At 44.5% G+C, this 18,556-nt stretch overlaps 8 protein-coding genes across 8 annotated transcripts; 6 read left to right on the top strand and 2 right to left on the bottom strand.

The window, feature by feature from the left end:
* Positions 1–1,827: 1,827 nt before the first annotated feature.
* Positions 1,828–3,209, top strand: C8R40DRAFT_1068352 (uncharacterized protein; the record flags this gene model as incomplete). Its single annotated transcript, XM_046225995.1, has 3 exons — positions 1,828–3,000; positions 3,052–3,120; positions 3,183–3,209. The coding sequence occupies 3 exons, from the start codon at positions 1,828–1,830 to the stop codon at positions 3,207–3,209; spliced, it is 1,269 nt and encodes a 422-aa protein (XP_046087635.1).
* Positions 3,210–3,765: 556 nt separating this feature from the next.
* On the top strand, positions 3,766–6,360 carry C8R40DRAFT_1068351 (uncharacterized protein; the record flags this gene model as incomplete). The annotated part of the gene is made up of 9 exons (XM_046225994.1): positions 3,766–4,353; positions 4,405–4,473; positions 4,528–4,548; positions 4,634–4,955; positions 5,142–5,175; positions 5,222–5,348; positions 5,404–5,583; positions 5,634–5,732; positions 5,770–6,360. 9 exons carry the CDS (start codon positions 3,766–3,768, stop codon positions 6,358–6,360), a joined length of 2,031 nt encoding a protein of 676 aa, XP_046087634.1.
* A 312-nt stretch (positions 6,361–6,672) lies between these two features.
* On the bottom strand, positions 6,673–6,945 carry C8R40DRAFT_1042251 (uncharacterized protein; the record flags this gene model as incomplete). Its single annotated transcript, XM_046224065.1, has 1 exon — positions 6,673–6,945. One exon carries the CDS (start codon positions 6,943–6,945, stop codon positions 6,673–6,675), a length of 273 nt encoding a protein of 90 aa, XP_046087633.1.
* A 647-nt stretch (positions 6,946–7,592) lies between these two features.
* Positions 7,593–8,322, bottom strand: C8R40DRAFT_1042342 (uncharacterized protein; the record flags this gene model as incomplete). Its single annotated transcript, XM_046224073.1, has 2 exons — positions 7,593–7,838; positions 7,897–8,322. Coding segments are annotated over 2 exons (672 nt in total), but the record flags the coding sequence as incomplete, so codon positions are not given.
* A 5,381-nt stretch (positions 8,323–13,703) lies between these two features.
* On the top strand, positions 13,704–14,369 carry C8R40DRAFT_1041834 (uncharacterized protein; the record flags this gene model as incomplete). Its single annotated transcript, XM_046224022.1, has 1 exon — positions 13,704–14,369. A coding segment is annotated over one exon (666 nt), but the record flags the coding sequence as incomplete, so codon positions are not given.
* A 162-nt stretch (positions 14,370–14,531) lies between these two features.
* C8R40DRAFT_1016029 (uncharacterized protein) lies at positions 14,532–15,594 on the top strand (the record flags this gene model as incomplete). The annotated part of the gene is made up of 2 exons (XM_046222930.1): positions 14,532–15,221; positions 15,283–15,594. Coding segments are annotated over 2 exons (1,002 nt in total), but the record flags the coding sequence as incomplete, so codon positions are not given.
* A 210-nt stretch (positions 15,595–15,804) lies between these two features.
* C8R40DRAFT_1018859 (uncharacterized protein) lies at positions 15,805–16,434 on the top strand (the record flags this gene model as incomplete). Its single annotated transcript, XM_046222971.1, has 2 exons — positions 15,805–15,850; positions 15,908–16,434. Coding segments are annotated over 2 exons (573 nt in total), but the record flags the coding sequence as incomplete, so codon positions are not given.
* A 1,409-nt stretch (positions 16,435–17,843) lies between these two features.
* C8R40DRAFT_1042148 (uncharacterized protein) lies at positions 17,844–18,382 on the top strand (the record flags this gene model as incomplete). Its single annotated transcript, XM_046224060.1, has 4 exons — positions 17,844–17,888; positions 17,938–18,096; positions 18,148–18,271; positions 18,330–18,382. Coding segments are annotated over 4 exons (381 nt in total), but the record flags the coding sequence as incomplete, so codon positions are not given.
* Between the last annotated feature and the right edge of the window lie 174 nt (positions 18,383–18,556).

The following is an 18,556-nucleotide window of genomic DNA, read 5'->3' as shown; positions in this document are numbered from 1 at the left end:
CATTAACGGCCATATTCACATTGAATGGAATTTTTCATAATTATTGCTTCATTACCCGAGGACCGGTTTCCTGATGGAAGCGTCTTAATAATCTCGCTCTTCGAAGGCTTCCTAATAAAGGTTTTCTTTCTCATTTTCATTTTATCGCGAGTACGCGATTCGGCTGTCTTTTTCTTTGTCCGACGTGCTTTACTTTCTTGGCCACAGAGCTTAGTGTCGAACTCTTCAGAATATTCCGATGACCACCAACAAAAATCTGAAATATCTATGGAGTCCCCACCTTTTGCCAGAGTGTACTTTGGATGACCGCGGTAAAGAATTGGGGGTTCGAATCAAAGTAAATTAAAACTGAAACACACAGACCCCTACGGAGGGCTAGAACTATGTGCTGGCACAACCACACAGCGTGATTTGCCCTTAAGACCAACAACTGATCCTAAGTTCGAAGAATACCCAACAACTGGATAGACTTCTCGCAGTCACAAGGAGCAGAACACAACGTTCCTATACTCACAAGTGCCGGGCCCGAATGGCTGCTAGCGAAGAGGTTTCAGTCTGGCGGGAGTGTGTCTTTCCTTTTTACGGATTAGCACTGCAACGTCGTCCCAAAATCACTTGTATTCCAGATACATCGGATCGCTATTTATACATACAGAATATAGAGTCGCATAGTACAATTAATTTAATACAATCAATGTTTGGAACCGCAAGGAAACTTCTACACTCAGTCAGATACCATTTAATTTGAGTCTACATGTCCTTATTTGGTCCATATTGGTTCCAAGATTCTAGTATACCTCCAAACATAGGCAGGTACTTCAATATTCATTTAATTTAATTGTTTTTGGAGGATGACTCGAATGGTGTTCAACTGTCATTGCGGTTCAACACTTACTTCGATCGTTTGTCACCTCGTCCGGAGGCAAATCAGCTCTCCTCGATTCTAGTCCTATCAATCTGATTCATCTGGATTAAACTAATTGCTTCTCTCTTTCAACAGACACCCATTGTGCCTATACTCTATCAAGGGAGTTACGCATAGTATTCATTTAATTGCATTCTTCAATGTTTTCTACGTCAGGACTCTTTGACATTCATTTGATATGTCTTCGGAGCCTCGCAGTACTTCGATCGTTCTTCTAGTCATTTTCCTCAACCATGCAACTTGATTGGTCTATTAGACTAAATCGCAGTCTTTTAGATTAATGCATGATCTCGTTCTAGAAGGAGTATTTGATAATTCCTGAGTTCTAGAAAGTCATTTTGAGTCAATCCTCGGTTCATGGTCACTTGAGTAAGTTCTTCCAAACTCCTGCCAGTGTAAGGTCCAATAAGAATACCCTTGGTATGTCATACGTGAATGGTCATCCTTTGGATGTAGTCCGAGTCTGGTATAATCCTGCTTGACAAACAGGTAGACTGCTATCCGTAGGTAGTATCAGGGATGGGTAAACTAACCAACTTGTGGTAGTATGGGTATATGGTCCCTTCAACTTATTAGACTGATTCAGTATTGACTTTGACTGTCAATCTGGGTCTCAATTACAGTCCTCTTGATACGAATCTATACGTGAAAATGTCACAATTCACAACATAGACGTCTAGCCAAAATTTAGGCGTGTCAGCGGTATCCACCGCCGACCTCAAGCATTCAGTATACCTCTACATGTAGAGGAGCACACTGAGGATTTTCGGGGCCGTCTAGAAATGAATCCTTCTCTACAATTTCCTAACTGCCTATATATCCCTAGAAGCGTCAACTCACCTACGATTAAAACGACTTTCCTCACTGCTATTCATGCCAGTGACAACTGCCTTGATGGTTCGATGGACCCTGACAATCAGCAGGCCTGCGAGCACGGTTTCGGTGGCAAACATCAGGATTTACCCGTCAATGCTCCAATACAGGCCCGTGAGTACAATCTCGCTAGTCAAACGTATGCATATGGGCTACCTCAGGATGTACTCCTTCATGCTCCAATACCGCGTTATCCTCCATCAACTCTTTTCATTAATGTCGAGGATCTGGAATACTCTTCACCTGACCTACCCATCCAACCAACTCTCGTTTTTTCAAACGAGTCGAGTGCAATAGAGAAGTCTGGTCCTAACGATAGCTCAAATTTCTGGCGAGACAATCTGTTTAACCCAGCGTTGTCCGTCGAATCAACTCTATCCATTAACATCGGAGATCTGGAACACCCCTTACCTGACCTACCCACCCAACCCACTCTTGCTCTTTTCAACAAGTCGAATGCAATGGGAATGTCTGGTACTCATGACAGCACAACTTTCGGTCAAGACAATCTGCCTATCCCACCATTGTCCGTGACTCCTTTCCTTAATGTCGGAGATCTAGTGGAACACCCCTTACCTGACCTATCCATCCAACCAACTATCGCTCTTTCCAACGAGTCGAGTCCAGTAGAGAAGTCTGGTCCTAACAATAGCTCAAATTTCTGGCGAGACAATCTGTTTAACCCAGCGTTGTCCGTCGAATCAACTCTATCCATTAACATCGGAGATCTGGAACACCCCTTACCTGACCGACCCATCCAATCCACTCTCGCTCTTTTCAACGAGTCGAATGCAATGGGAATGTCTGGTCCTCATGACAGCACGACTTTCGGTCAAGACGATCTGCCTATCCCACCATTGTCCGTGACTCCTTTCCTTAATGTCGGAGATCTAGTGGAACACCCCTTACCTGACCTATCCATCCAACCAACTATCGCTCTTTCGAACGAGTCGAGTCCAGTAGAGAAGTCTGGTCCTAACGATAACTCAAATTTCTGGCAAGACAATCTATTTAACCCAGCACTTTCCATTGAACCTCCGGTTTTTCAGGCGATTACCCGTCATGAGACAAACAGGCACTACCTCGAATCTCTGGAACAGTACATCGTGTTCCTCCATGCGCAGATGTCATACATCGGTGCTCAGCCTTTGCCAATTGATCGTTTTTCCACGAATATAGGGTTGCGCGCTCGTTCTATCAGGGTAAATCATTTATTCACATTCTTGTTGCCGCTAAACATCTTTTCGAAGCAGACTTTGCTTGTGTACATGGAGAATGTGATGGCTGAAGTCAGCAAACAAGTTCAAACTCAGGAGCAAAGGGTATGTTAATTCCTGGCAGGATATGATTTTTCTGCTAATAATATTCCTATCCTTATGGCTAGTTTCGTGCACTTCAGAATCTATTTTAAATGATGGGTATTCTTTGTAGTGAAGATGGTGTTTATAACCCAATGCTTCAAGTTTGTCCAAGCTTCTTCTTGCTCAGATATATGTTCCAAGGCCTTCCTTTGTACTACATAATTCAACCTCCAATCACTATTTCCCCCTTCAACACTCTTTGAACGCAGACATCGAGATGTTCCAATATGTAACATTTTCTCTTGTACTGCCATCCATATCTCGTCATGTAATTCAAAGCCACGTTAGTCTCAATTTAAATTTCAACCCAGCGACGTAGTATATATTTTCTTCCGCGCCAAAGAGGAGAGGTAGCTAGAGCGTTCGAAGATTCACTGAACCGGCTTCCAGGAAAGGAAAGGAAAACCGGGACGGTCCCATTGATGTACAGCCGTCCAGAAAAGGATCAGGAAAGAAGCACATTTGCGGAAATATTGACTGGTAGCTCTTTATCTTCGCGCCTTATTAACATTAATGAACGACTTTGCAATGTCTGTATCTGTGAGTACTAATATCGTTCAGACAACCATACAGTTAATCGTACGATCTTAGCTCGAGCATTCATCCATGGCCAGCGGCTCCTTGGTATACGAAAACCGTACAGTGTGGGATGTGGAAGAATCCTGGAATCTTCTGACCTGGCAGGATTTCGATGACAACGGTCCTCAGTTACCACAGGCCGCCTTGGCGGTGGACCAGGGCTCGTTGGTGACGCAGTCTGGACTTTCATTGCCCTCAATTCATCCGCCACATTTAAATGATTGTGAGAGGACTCTCTCCCCGAGCAACTACAGTACTAGTATCGCCCAGCCCGTCGCTCTCCTCAATATCGATCCTGGCAATAACCACAATGATGCAAGTGTTTTATGCAATTCGGAAACTCTTCGGGAACCGCGTCGGGATGCTATCGATAATCCGAAACATTGTCTCCCGCTTCCAGATACCATTCTGGCAAACGACGCCTGTAGATCGACTACCAAACAGAACAACAAACTCACCAAGACAATCACGCATCTGAAACAGAGTAGGGAATACTTAGAATGTTTGGAGGAGTATAGTCTGTACTGTTACAAAAAATTGACACTCATTGGCACTCAACCTGCACCTATTGAACGGTCTGAGGAAGAAACATATATGAGCACTCTTTCTCTCTGGGTAGGTTTCCTGTCATATACACACACTATGCACTGATTTTGAATTCACCAGTCTATACTCATATTCATGGAAAATATGCTGGTTCGAATGAGGGCACAGATACGGACTGAAGAGGAATGGGTGTGTGTTTTGCTATTAAGTAAACAACTTCTCTTCTCAAGACCCTTTCTCTAGTTCCATGAGCTCCAAGAACGGGTTTGTTTCTTCTGGAGCTAGTACATACTTATTCTCAATGTGTTCTTAGTTTCACAGCTTCCAGGATGTTTGCCTTCGTGCACAGGGGATGTTGTCTATCGAAGATTGTCGCAAGGTCTTGAAGGCACAAGGACGTGTTTACGTCGGCGGCGGAGGCTCACAAGTATGGCCACAAGGTATGCTTGTCAAGGATATGGTAGATGGATTTGAATTGGTCCAAGGAGACCTCTGGAAACCACTTAGAAAACAACAGCGCATTTCCGAGGTATTTCGTGGGTCGACAATACTATTGCGAGAATACCAGGAGCAGGAAAAAGTGTGGTTATCGATGGGAAATCGTGAGCGCGATGCTGCTAAAGGAGAGTTGGCCGATGTCATATGGACAGTATGGCGACAGGGAATCCAAGGTGGGCAAATATTTACAATAGTCCGCGGAGGAGCAGAAAATCTTAATTGTTCAAGGAAATAATTCGGGGAGGAACGCAAAATAATACTCCGGTATCCTAGGAGACGATTTTACAGAATGCCACGATGGCCTTGTTCTTATGTTACAACCTTGTTCTCGTTGTACTCAAAATATTAATGCCACAAAGGCTTTGTTGTACTAAAGATGTGGGCGCGAATCTCGTAGGCAGTACCAATATTAATATTTCCATATCTGCGAGCCTTTTAGTTCTATGACCCATACAATGACTGACAATTGGCTTCACACTCTTCAATCCACGATGTTGAAAAAGCCCCCATTTTATCCACCAACCTTGAAACGTCGACTTTCCAGTCCCTCGAGGACACAAAATAAAGTTAGTCTCAATGATGTACCTTTGACTTGGATAACTGTCAATGGCTTCATGATAGAAACAGCGAAGGCAAATCGATGACTATGACGAACCTGAAGACATCAGCCTTGCCAGCGAAATACTAACTCTTCGTTCCAAAGTTCAACATCTGCAGACCCTGGTGAATAGGCATCAAGTGAATCAAGGGAATGTTATCGTGGAAACAATGAAAGCCGAAGTCGGGATTCAGTGTGAGCTGGTACGTCAATATCAGCGATTTGAAATGTATAATCATTCATTTGAAAGTAGGATTTCAACTCAGGCAATGAATGCCCTGAAGTCGGAGCTCGCAATTGGACTGTGCAGGTTGACCATGACTCGTCATCCATAACAGAAGGAGGGATCAGGGTGCGTATGTTGAGTATATGGTTTCAGGGAGCTGAAGAACATACAAGTCCAATCGGCATCTGATAATGGCCCAAATCTCAAAACCTACTTCATGACACTTTTCCCCTTCTCTTCGGCTCCACCATGGTTTGGTCAAGCATTCGAATTTTTGAACCGTGATTTTGGAGTAGAGTATGCCGAATTGTTACAGCTATGGATGCGCTTTGAACAAATCCATCAGTGGAAAAATCCAAAGAGTAAACTAGCAGACTTGCTTCGCCCAAGGATGCTAAATGACTGGAGCAAACGGAGATCTGCTAGTATCCCTGCACTTTCTACAGTCGCGTTGGTTCAACACTCCGGCGAAAGTGTTTGGACCTGGTGGTGCTCGCTTCAACCACCATGGAGGTCATATTCAGTGTCAAAGAATAGACTGAACCCAGTCTCCATATACGGAACCGATTGGAAAAGCCTCAATAAATCCGGGAAGAACGGATGGATGCTTATCATTACCTGTGTTAAATGGTGGCGCGAAGGTTTGGAGAGTCTTACAGAGGACGAGAGGCAGGAATTAGAAAAGGATTGGTATACAGCGATGGACGATATTTCGAGAATGCTGAAGGGCCTCATTGAGTACATCACAACTTAGTAGAGTATCTCGTACAAGTTCTCACTATTAGATTGTACCCGAACCATGGATGATTGACAACCTCTCCTATTCTTATCCTATCCTCTGGGCGGTACTTCATCATTTTCTCTAAAAGGTCTGCCAGGAGATTGACTTCTTTTGCATCTACCTTCATCTCGGTATTTTCGAACATCGGATCTACATTAGAAGCCGGGATCTTCCCCAAAGAGCATAATCAATATCGTTCTCGAATAGAGAGACGGTCCGGTCCGCTGTAGCAACCTGGGGATAACTAGCTATAGGTCGGGGTAGTCGGTAGTTGCAATTGATTCATCAGCCCGCAGCTACTAGTTTTCCAGAGCCTGTTTCTGAAAACTTTTCGTTGCGAGTTAGCCAGATAGTAGACGATCCACCGAATCCAAGTTTATGTATAATCCTGTAATGCCCAGCAGAAAAATTGTCGCCAATTTTCACGGGATGGAAACCTCCAGGTCGGTAATTATCGACATTCTCCACCTCGTCAAGTTGACTGGGAATGAAAGGGGATTCGAACGCTAGTGCAGAAGGTATCAAAGAAATTGCACCACGAAGCACTGAATCATTCATGATGAAACGACAACGTTATTCGTCCGTAACTTCCTGCAGCGAGCATAAGTAACCCAGCATCTGTCATGGCAAGATGAAAAAGGCAACCTCAGCTTATGATAAATCTGTCTATAGGCTTTGCGCTGCGAAGAGATATATAGCTATAGACGACTCGGAAAGATAAGATTCGGGAGTTGCATCGACACCCACGTGACTGCTCAACGATTCTAGTCAGCTTAATATTGCTATGTACCTTCGATTGCAATTGAAAAAATACTTAAATCCTTGAGAGTATACATAGAGACCTGAAGATGGTATACAATTCAAATATGAGACTCCCGGGCTCTCAGCCTTTGCATGATACTTTATACTAGATTTTTCGTGAAATTGGAGTTCGATATCAGGTTAACTACATGTACAATAACCTAAACCTCCTCCATTGAGTCTGAATTGCCTTGGGCGTTTGCCCACTTGTCGAACAAATCAATCTCAACTCTCTTCACCCCCAGGTTTTCGAGAGCAAGAGGATCTAAACTCCGGACAAAACGGGCATGATAGCAGCTCTCGGGCAATTTGCAAGCAATGGTTCGCTTGGTCTTGATTTGAGATCGGATACGTATCCTGGATGCCTTGGGTATTATGCGTTTTCCAGTATCACGCGCAACGCGTCAGTTCAGTTCTTTGATCTTGGTGTCTAAGTCTTCGAAAACAACGCCGAGGATGCGTCGTCGATAATGCGGAACAGCGGTGCGGAGTGCCGCGGGTGAATTGACTTCATCGTCTGCGTCGGTGTTATCAGAGGACTGCACCTCTATACCGCATTTGAGCAGGACATTCTGTACCATGGTCCACTTCCTAGTATCAAATGCTGATGCAGAAGCTTTGATTACGCCATCTTTGCGTTCAACGTATTTCTGTGAAGACCGTGAAATTCAAATGTAGCACCACAACAAGGAAAACAGAATCACTCACACTACGTTTACGAGAATTCACCCGTAACTCCATCTCGCGTCTGCTTTCATACTCCTCAGCACGAGTGCGGGCCTCTGCCGGCGTTTCCCAACGTGATTCAGCTACATGAGGACGAGGTAGGCGGGCCCTCCAGGAAACGCGGGCCTGTGCTACCAAGTCCCAAACGTAAGCTTCTATGACTTCGGAGGACAAATCTCCATAAATGTGAGCTTGTTCTTTCTGCGAGCTAATTAATGTTATTATGTTCCGGACAACAATGTGATTCCACTTTGCTTTGCGCCATTCATTGCCAAAGTACAAACGGTACTCAGACTCGCCTTCAGGACCAGAACCTTTTCCTGTGGCGAATTCAACTGCGATGGTTGTGTCAATGGGATGATAAGTTTGGAATGTATTGACCGATGTAGATCCTGTAGCCTTGCAAAAGCAAGTACAAATATGACTCTGGAGCAAATGTCACAATATGAGGCAATTCACAGCAATAGTAAACGTACCCTCCAATCTTTTTCCAGTTTTTTCGGTAACGCACTCAATCCAGCCTTCTTTATTTGTTTTACATAAGCAACACTGCCTTCCTTGTGCTTTCGAGTGGTCGAAATAGGCACTTGGTTTAGCTGTCGCAACGTTTCACTGACAATGGCAGCGACATCGATGCTAGAGGACGACACTCCACTGGAAGGTTTCCCTGTCCCAGACGATGCAGAATTGGCTGAAGTCGCGGAATCAGAAGACAGTTTATTCGTTGTCGATTCGGATGGGTTTGAGCTAGGAGTATCGCCGTCGGAGGGGGTGGCAGATGTTTCGGAGTGGCGATTTGGTGCCCCGGTCTCATCCTCATCATCAGCATCCATGTCAGCATCTCCGTCGCGATCTGCTGTGCGGGTACGAGGTTGACGAGTTTTGCCCTTCGGGGATGCCGCTCGGGCTCTTGACTGACGATGAAATATCTCTGATTCCAATGTAACCTTGATTGTATATTAATTAATAGGACTTGAGTGAAGAAGAATACATGTTCACTTTGTCATGTAAAGCCTGGTCTCTCTGATTTTGCTAATAGGGCATTGAGAGATCTAGAATGACTCCGAAGATCTGCTATTCACTTACCATTTCTATTATAGAACGTTGCTGTTGCGCAATCTCATCGCGCTGAGAGGAAGTGGTTAGACCAGTGAAGAGTATGACTTAAAGACATCGGAAACAAACCATTTGCTGAAGGATATCATCTTGTCGACGAAGTTTATCTGCCGCTGCACTCGTCTAATCACATTCTAAGTCATTACATGTACATTTGATGAAGATATTCTTAACGAACACTTACCTGACTGATGATATCCGCTGCGTTGGCCTGAACCTGCCGCCATTTTTCAAGAGTTTCGTTTTTTTCATGGACTGCTTCAGCCCGTTCGACACTCTATTGAAATATGATTAATATGCAGACCATATACAGCACGCTGATGCTCACAATCTCCCGCAGTTCTGCCTCTTTTTGTTGAAGAATACTTGTTACCTCGGTCACCTGTGACGACGAACGTAAGGGCGTGAGAGGTAACTATGACAAGAATAGTAGAAATCACTCGACGTGAGGCTTCATCTCGTTCATAAAGCTGTCGCACAATCAGTGATAATATGACTCAAAGGTATATATTAGCAAGCCACTAACCGTTTGCTGTAGTATGGTCTCTTTTTGTTCAATTGCCCGATGAGAGGCTTCGGATAATTCACCGGTGGCCCGAAGAGCTTCGTCTCTCTCACCCAAAGCCTTTTCTCGCTCGTGAGTCTATTGAGTGATTAGCAAAGCATTAAGCTCAAAGCATATCGTACGTACGAGTTCGTCTAGAGCAGCCTTCCATTCGGCTTTCCTCTTGTTCTTTGCGAAAGTGAGGACTAAAACCGAACATATTACATAGGAGAATTGCTACGAACCATGCGAACCACCTGCTGACGAATTTCGTGTATGCTGAGGCCATGAATATCGGTCTGCGAGGAAATGTTAGAGGACAAAATGAAGATACTAGTACTTGAGTCAGAAACACTACCTGATGAGAACCTCCTTGAGAATAGACGTGTTCTTCCCCCAAAAGCCCATGCGTTCTCCTCGAAAATATTTGTAAGTTCTTCCTTCTACAAAGAAAAATATATATTGTTAGAACAGTTTCTTACGCCTGAAAATGAACAACCAGAGTCATGAGTGTCTCTCCTTGGATGACAGAGGTCACTTCCCATCAATCTATTTCCTCGGTCTAAAGGACATATGTAATTCAATTTGGTTCTTGATCAAGATGGCCATGCATGGGTGAGATGCTCACCAGTTCAGCAATTTGCTTTTTCGTCTGTTCTTTTTCGGACGTGAGGGCTTGATTTTCCTTTAACAGGACAGTCATCTGTTCTTCTAATGAGCGCCGCGCAGCTCGTTCCTGGTATCGGTCAGGGCCAGTCAGGGCTGAAGAGTACTAGTGATTTACAACGTACATTGTCAAATTGATTTTGATCAATACCAGCAAGCTGAATGACACGAACTTTGGAGGAATCTTCAGTAGGCTCTGCCAGGACCTCGATCTGCCGTTTGCGTGAAATGGACGGGATGCTTTGTGAAGATGGAAGGGGCAACTGAGACATAAGTAATTACGCGAACGGCCAACTTGATTGTAGGAAGTCCGAGAGCTGATTTTGAAAGGAAAGACTTTCGCTTTTAAGTCATTGATTGAACACGGGGGAACATGAAGTCAATGACTCGTTCAATAGATTACTAATCACCTTTTGTTATTACCTCCCTATGCCGACGCATGCTCCTCCAAACATATTTTACAATTAATACTACGTATCTCGTGAGCTAGCTACCAACAACTCTGAATAGCTTGCGAGGTATAATAAAGTACGTTTGGGAAAATTTCACGGAATCAATAACAATTAAAGTCGGCGAAAGTAATGACCACATGTGAAGAGCTGCAGTCGAACCGCCAGCAGTTCGAGAACAAAGGTCACCCTTTATTGTTTCTTCAGTTTCAATATCAAGTAATCTATTCTTCTCAAAATTTTCAGGAGTACGAATCGCGGACGAAGTCCTTATTTCACGTTCCCCAGCCACTCTGCTGGGCAAATTTCAGGACAACACCAGTGGTATCTGCTAGGCGAGTTTCAGGACAACACGAGTGGTATTCTTGCTAATGTATGTTTGGTGCTTTCCCATGTAGGACTTCGTGTTCCTTCTTCAACCCATGATGATGATCTGAGGCAATCTCCTGACGTTCCAAACGGTAGTGTACGCTTTGAAGAAGGTGGCAACAATTCAATGCGTGTGACTAGCAAGTTCCCCAGATTCGACAACAAAAAAACAGAATTGAACAATAGAGGTCTGCTTCCAAGTTGAACCCAGCACCAAACGCCACAGAAGCAGCGCACTCGAATTGCCAGTGAGTTCATGTCTCTGTTTTGATTATTGTCAATGACCGCTTCCTCCAGAGACGGAGATGCCCTAGTTCACAAATGTTTTCACAATGTCAGGATGCGCGTCATTAATACTGCTTTACCACTGATGTGTACCATATTAGTGGACCTCAAATAGGGCTTCCAGAACTTAGCGCTGAATAGGTGGAGGCATGCTTGCGCTCTGAATTCGGGGAAGCCCATCGTCGTAGGCCTTGTATCGTAATACCGAGCGTATCGTCTATTACACACTAGTACTGGTGAACGCATGTGGTCATGATACGCATTCTACCAGTGATCCTGTGCCTTGACGTCTCAGCCCTATACTTGGCAAATTTAATCGGTCGTGATGACTATCCGAATTCTATGCCTATCCTATCCTATGAACGAGGGAGCAGGACATGATCGTAAAAGCTAAGTAGTATGTGGAATGGATGTACCCTTAATTTGCTCGTACCGTGACTGATATATATATATACCTTAAGCTTACCAGATACCAATCTTCATGCAAACGTCCAAACTCCTCGGGTACCAATCTTCACGCAAACGTCCAAACTCCTCGGGTACCAAATATTGCCAAGGAAGTCAAACTGCCCCTTATACTTCGTTATCTTCTTTGCATGACGCCGTCCAGATTGCTCAGTCCCTTGTTCCCAATGGCACTGTGTTCATCTTTGTTCCTTTTTTCTCCTTGTTCTCTTGAATGTGAACCTGATCATAGGTTGCGACTGATGACAGCGTCTTGTCTGTCGTTTCAAATAGGAAATTTTTTTGATTTTCTTTTGTCAGTTTGTCTCTCCCAGTAGCATAACTGATCATGATTTATTCAATCCTTGTTCTAGATGATGAATAGATTGTTCTTGTTCAGGAATTAGAATTATTCGTCCTCTGGTATCCATCTTTTGTGTTCGTAACATGTGCTCTATTTGGATATCACTTGCTTGACTCGCATAAAATGACCTGCCAAGAATGAGTTTAAGCAACTAATCCGCCGCCGCTTAGGCCTCCGGATCTTCAGAAATGAACTTATCATCTTTAATGGCCGCATTGACCTCATATGCTGAGGATACCAAAGAGCTTGATGTGTGTAGCACATCATTTTCGTGTTCTTGTACTGACCGGATATTTGATACAGAAACGTCTGAGTAAGTCTAAAAACGAGGTAAATACTGTGGTTAATGGAAGCACTTGTTCACTGAACCCCTGTCGCATCGCAGCTTCCCTTGTCGCGACCGCCACATTCGCATGAACCTGAAGCTGGGGAGGTATATGCTAATAACTTCAGAGGAAGACATGGCTGATTGATTTTTCCAAAAAAGTCATTAGACGGTAGCTTCAGCATGCCAGGTTCTTTTTCGACTTTCTCGTCTGATTCCACAGTCCACCCCGTAAGTTGTAGTCAGGACCGGCACAATGGATGCTGACTACAGAATATAGAACGAGTCGATGCCGTCTGTCAACGATCAATTAAAGAATGTCGAAACGTTAATAACAGCTGCAGTATTGACAGCAACCCCTGTTGATACAACTACGCACCACAAGCTTTTCATGTCCTCCAGCGAATTTTATCAGGAACGGATACCACTGGTACCTCAAACTTTGAAGTCCCTCGATATTTCCGATGCTGTGGAGAGCTTAGAGACCGTGGCTACTATGCAGGCGACTGCTTCCTCGCCCACGTTACGTCCAGGTCAACGATTCGGGCGAAGGCTTCCGCTCACGCAGTCGAAATCACCACCGCGGCAATTGTGTTCTCGCTCCCCATCCCATCTCAGCCATCACACTGGAAAAATTGAACGCGACCAACTCAAAGAACTAGATTGTATCCGTGATCGATATGAGCAGCTTCATGCCCAAATTTTCAATGCAAACTTTGCGATGCTTTCGGTGGAACCACAAACAGCACTGCTCGATGAAGCAACCGCTTTCTTGAAACGTGGTTTGAAAAGACTTGGGGACTTCGACCTGAAAGCAAAATTCAAGCTGAAAAAAGGAGGGTTAGATGGATTGAGGGATGAAAGAAGGGAATTGCGTGTTCGCATGACCAGCTTCTATGCGAAAATCTATGCTCTGTATTCACCACTTATTCCAACGAATCCAATCCCCGTGAATGCAGGTGTGTTACCCGTTACTTGTTGCTCGCTCCTGGATTGATGCTTTTACAAGATCATCTTTACAATACAGATATTGTACATTTGGATCAAATCAACCAGGTTCTTATTGTCTTGATTATTATTTGTAACACGGTTATGGAATTATCGACTACCCAATGCAACTTCCTGGTTGCTGTGACTGGTTTGCTGATCAAATTGGCCATGACAACCAATGTTTCCATGGAAGGAACGAATACTTTCTCACCTTCCCAAAATGGCATTATTTCCGATATGCCCACCTCTCTGTCCGATGCGCTACAAAAATTCGACGTTGAGGGCACCTTCTTTCCATATGCAACCTGTCCCTCCTGCAATTCTACAACAAAAGGCCTACCATTAGAAGATGGTGTCTACGATTGGCCTGAAACTTGTCCTAATGTCATAGTGGGGAAAGAAGGCACTGCTACTTGTGGAGCTCCCCTTCTCATTCGTCGCAAAGACGGTACTCCTCAGCCAATCAAGCCCTACCTTGTAGGCTCTTTCCCGGACTATCTTGCACGCTGTCTTCTAGACTCTACTTATTTGGAGCAATCGGTTCGCGCCACTGATAAAGCGTTTCACGATATCCAAACCGGAAATCATGTGAAGACGACCAGTGTTCACGATGTGTTTGAGGCCGAATTCATCAGAGATTTCCAAGGACCCAATGGTAAACTCTTTGTAGACCGCGGGGACAAAATACGACTTGCCTTCTCTATTCATCTTGACTTTTTCAATCCTAATGGTATCACACATCGAGGCGCTCATGATTCGATAGGGGTAATATCAAGTGCAAACTTGGCACTGGATCCTTCCATTCGCTATTTACCCGAGAATATGTTTCTTGCTGGTATCATACCAGGTCCAAGCGAACCCAAAGGAGGCGAAATAGATCACTTTGTTCAACCTGTTATTGATCAGTTCGTTCAAGCCTGGTCACCTGGCTTTTTGGTTTCTCGAACTGCGTCATCGGAGGTGCCTGTAGTTGTTGAAGCTGGCATCTTGCTTTCTGTAAATGATCTCCCTGCTGCTTGCAAGGTGGCCGGGTTCCAGGGGATAAGGTCCAGATTTATTTGCAGTATTTGTCAGTTGCGCGGAACGGAACAAGTTTTCAATACAGACTGTGATCACTGGACCCCCCGGGATGTTAAGGAATTACGACGTTGGGCATATGCCTACAAGAATGCCTCAATCCTTGGTGAGCAAAAGAAGATCTGGGAGGATCATGGAGTTCGATGGTCTTCCCTTTGGATGTTGGAATATTGGGACCCCACAAGAATGCTTGTAATTGATTCTATGCACTGTATTCTCGAAGGTCTCATACAATATCACTGCCGACATGTACTCCGTTTAGATGGATCCTGTGCCAAAATCAGCTCCGATGGCTTCAAGTATGCTTTCGACTGGCCTTGGATTCCATATGACGATGATCTTGTTCCGGGTGGGTGCAACAAGTTGTCCGAGAAACATATTCCCCGTGTGGCAAACATCCATCAAACGTTATGTTTGGCTCTTGAAGGGGAGAAAGCTATCACTCTAGAAGGAATGTGGACACGTTTAGAAAATAGTGCCCCTCGTGATGCCTTACACTTTGTTGCACATACTCTTTCACTGCCGACACATCTAAATGATATCAACGAACAGATATCTTCAATTTATAATAAACGTTCACGAAAACGCTCTGCCGACAAAAACTCTCGTCAACTCATCTTCCCTTTCACCAAATCAGCAACCCAAAAAAATCACTTTATCGCCTTGTTACTGAACTGGGTGAATAATTCAATCATACGATATAATATGATGTCTATGTAACTCACGGGAAATATTTCAGAGATTACAACAACCCTTCAGCTCTGACATTTATATTCTTCCAACTGGAACGGCGGAAACTCTCGCTCATATTCGGCACGTCATACAAGAGACTATAACGCCATCCTGGCTTAATTCAGTTCCTAAGAACTATGGGGACGCAAAGGCCGGGTCAATCAAAGCTGATGAATGGTGCACTCTCAGCACAGTGTATCTTCCAGTTGCTTTGATCACACTCTGGGGCGATGATAATGGCTGTGCCCCTACAGCTAGTGACGCTAAATCTGCTTTGTTAGTGAAAGCTCTCAACCATACAATGGCATTGTTTCAAGCAGCATCAATAGCTATCCGATACAATGTGACACTCTCTCACACCCATGCCTTTCGGAGATATATAACAGAGTGGATAAGGGATTTGCGCGCATTATATCCTCACACTCGCGAAGGTATACCACGCCCGAATATTCATGCAGCTGTCCATATATTTGATTTCTTGGTTTTGTTTGGACCGGTAATATCATGGTGGTGTTTTCCATTTGAGCGATTGATTGGCGCATTGCAGAAAATCAAAACCAACGATCACATAGGCGGTATGTCAGTTGTCCGCTTTGAATACTCATAATCATCCTCGATCTTTTCGTCTTCAGGGCCTATGGAATCAACAATTAGCAAGAGCTGGGCTCGTACAGCTAACCTCCGCCATTGGCTTCATCGCCCGGACTGTCCCCAAGCAATTAAACAAGTACAGGTCATCTTCAACAAATGCTTTGTGCCAGTCAATGCTCCCAGATCGACAGAAGATTTCGTTCAGGCTAAGGGTTCACGTCGTGCATACGCCCAATCCGACGGTGTCAATTTCTCTGGTGTGGAGACACACATAGGAAATGCAACCATCATCTACCGTTCAGCCGCAAGTGAAATTCCTATACCGGGTCAAATTCAGTTTATCGAGAATGCCCCAACCCGTTCTGCACTTCGTCTTCATGTGCGGGCATATCGACAATTGCCAAAAAATATCTATGACCCATTTCTCCAATACCCATATCTCCAGTCAGCTACGTACTCATCTCAGCTTAGTGACACTGAGGAGATAATTGGTTTAGACCATATTGTCTCTCATGCTGCTCTGTTTGACTATTCTCATAGCAGATCTGTTTTCGTTAATCTGTCTAGACAATGATTTGAATCGTTAGTCAACGTTAAGTTTGATTTACTAATAGAGGATTATATTATATATCATGATCACTGCAAAGACATACGCCATCTGGTTAAGTTGCTACAAAGGAAATGAGAACAGCGCCATGCAGATCGAAGCTAGCTATGCCAGGAACAGACGCTCAAAAGTCATCATGAATGGCAGCGTCGACTACGATATGAAACATCCCCTTCCATCTTTTTCTAACTCATCCGGTCGATAAGCTGGGGCCGTTGTCCCCACAGTCAACATAGCCAGTCACTCTCGTTCACGAAACTTGCACCTCCATAACAAATCTAGTAACTTGGCCAGTGAAAGTACCGATAGACAAGGAACCAATTATACAAATGGTAAATTCTCCACGAAGCAGCATTCACGAGCCACTCGAAGGCGGAACGGGACCCAGTAGGATGGGCAACAAGAAGCTCAAGCGGTTGCATGGAAAAAATTCGCTATTGCTGTTGTAGTGCTCGTCGGACTTGTATGGGTCTTCGGTCCCCAAGAACCTGCAAAGATGCTGTCGTGGCCCTCAGACGATACCGTGGAAGAAAGTGAGTATGTTACTAGGCTCAACTGGTTCTCGTATTCATGTACACAACTTCGAGTGGTTCCTCGCCGTCATATGAGTACGAAGTATACATGCAAACAACATTAGCCAGGCCTTTTCGAATTCGCTGACCAACCTAATCCCACCACGGAGAGTTTAGATGTTCTTCTAAATGAGGCCGTTGAAAGTGGCGAATCCTCAAATGCAGTAGTAATTTCGGTAAGAGTTCTTACTTGTACACTGCTTGTACACGAGGAAGGTCTACACATAGTAACATCTCGTAGATTCAGGGGAAAACTTTTCGGGCGCGAAGCAACATATCTTCCTTGACTAGAACCAAACATTATGGTCACTGTCTGACGGGCGTACCAGTCCAAAGGGCAAATGTCAAGGAGTACATGATTGGCCTTTCTCTGCACATCTCCCGACCTCATGATCACTATAGGGTCGAAAGATGCGCCTCGGGTCGAGGTCTTTCGTCTTCCACAAACTTTCATGGAACGGCATGCCAGGGCGAGCGTACAATATGAAGTAATTGCCCGCTTTTCTCGTGGTTTCCTGAAGACGGACCATCGGTATGCATCCTCATCCCCCCACAGAAATTCATTGAACAAATTGCATCCAGAATCACAACACCGTTCATCTACGTACGTATTCATCCAGGTGGCTTCTTGCCTTCAAGTAAATCTTTTCTTACCTCGTCCATTCCTTCTTACCCGCGATGGCTTTCAACGGGACTGTAGAAGCAGGCAATGTTATGGATGCACTCTACGCCGGCCCCAACTTTTCTTCATTGAACTAGGCGGAACAAAAATGGGTTGCCTGGTATGTTTGGTGGGGAAATCCAATCATTGCGACTGGAATGCTTAGTTTCCTCATGCATGAAGTATGTAATGAACTGTGATATTCCGTATATCCTCAACAATTTTATGCAGATTGTATATTTCGAGCGTTCTCTTCCTTGGATTATCATCGACGCTATTCCATATTTCCAGAAATGGAAGCTACAGCCTGACAAGATTCTAACTCCCCAAGAGCAATGGGACTGTACCAAACAGGTGCTTTGGGCTCATCTTACTGTCGAACCCCCTGCTGTTAGTCCCCTGATATGCATGAAGTAATGCACACTGACATGTTGGTATTAGATTTGGCTCTTCTACCCTATGTCCGAGTTCGTTGGAATGAAGACCTACCAAGTCCCCTTCCCTTCGCTTTCTACTATGTCATGGCAAATCTTTTTCTTCTTTGAAGATCTCTTCCATTGGGCAGGTACGTATCCATTAATTAATCGAAATATAATGTGAACTTATTCAGCTTTGATACTCAGCGCACCGTGCACTGCACACAGCTTCCTTCACAGCTCAGACAAGTTGCGTATGAGGAGAACACAACCATACCAGGACCCATCACAGACCCGCAAGGCTGGCATACACTAGCCCCAGTTCAGATCCGAGGTAAACTGTTTAATCGACAAACAGGTAACTTCGTGTACTGTGAGTATGAAACTCTGCTGAGTACACTCTGCCTCACAAGTCACACCAGCTATCTCTGGCA

The sequence above is a fragment of the Lentinula edodes genome, assembly GCF_021015755.1.
Source record: "Lentinula edodes strain Le(Bin) 0899 ss11 chromosome Unknown C8R40scaffold_12, whole genome shotgun sequence".
Classification (NCBI taxonomy): domain Eukaryota; kingdom Fungi; phylum Basidiomycota; class Agaricomycetes; order Agaricales; family Omphalotaceae; genus Lentinula; species Lentinula edodes.
The sequence above is the reverse complement of the archived record's forward strand: the minus strand, read 5'-3'. Positions and strand labels throughout refer to the sequence as shown.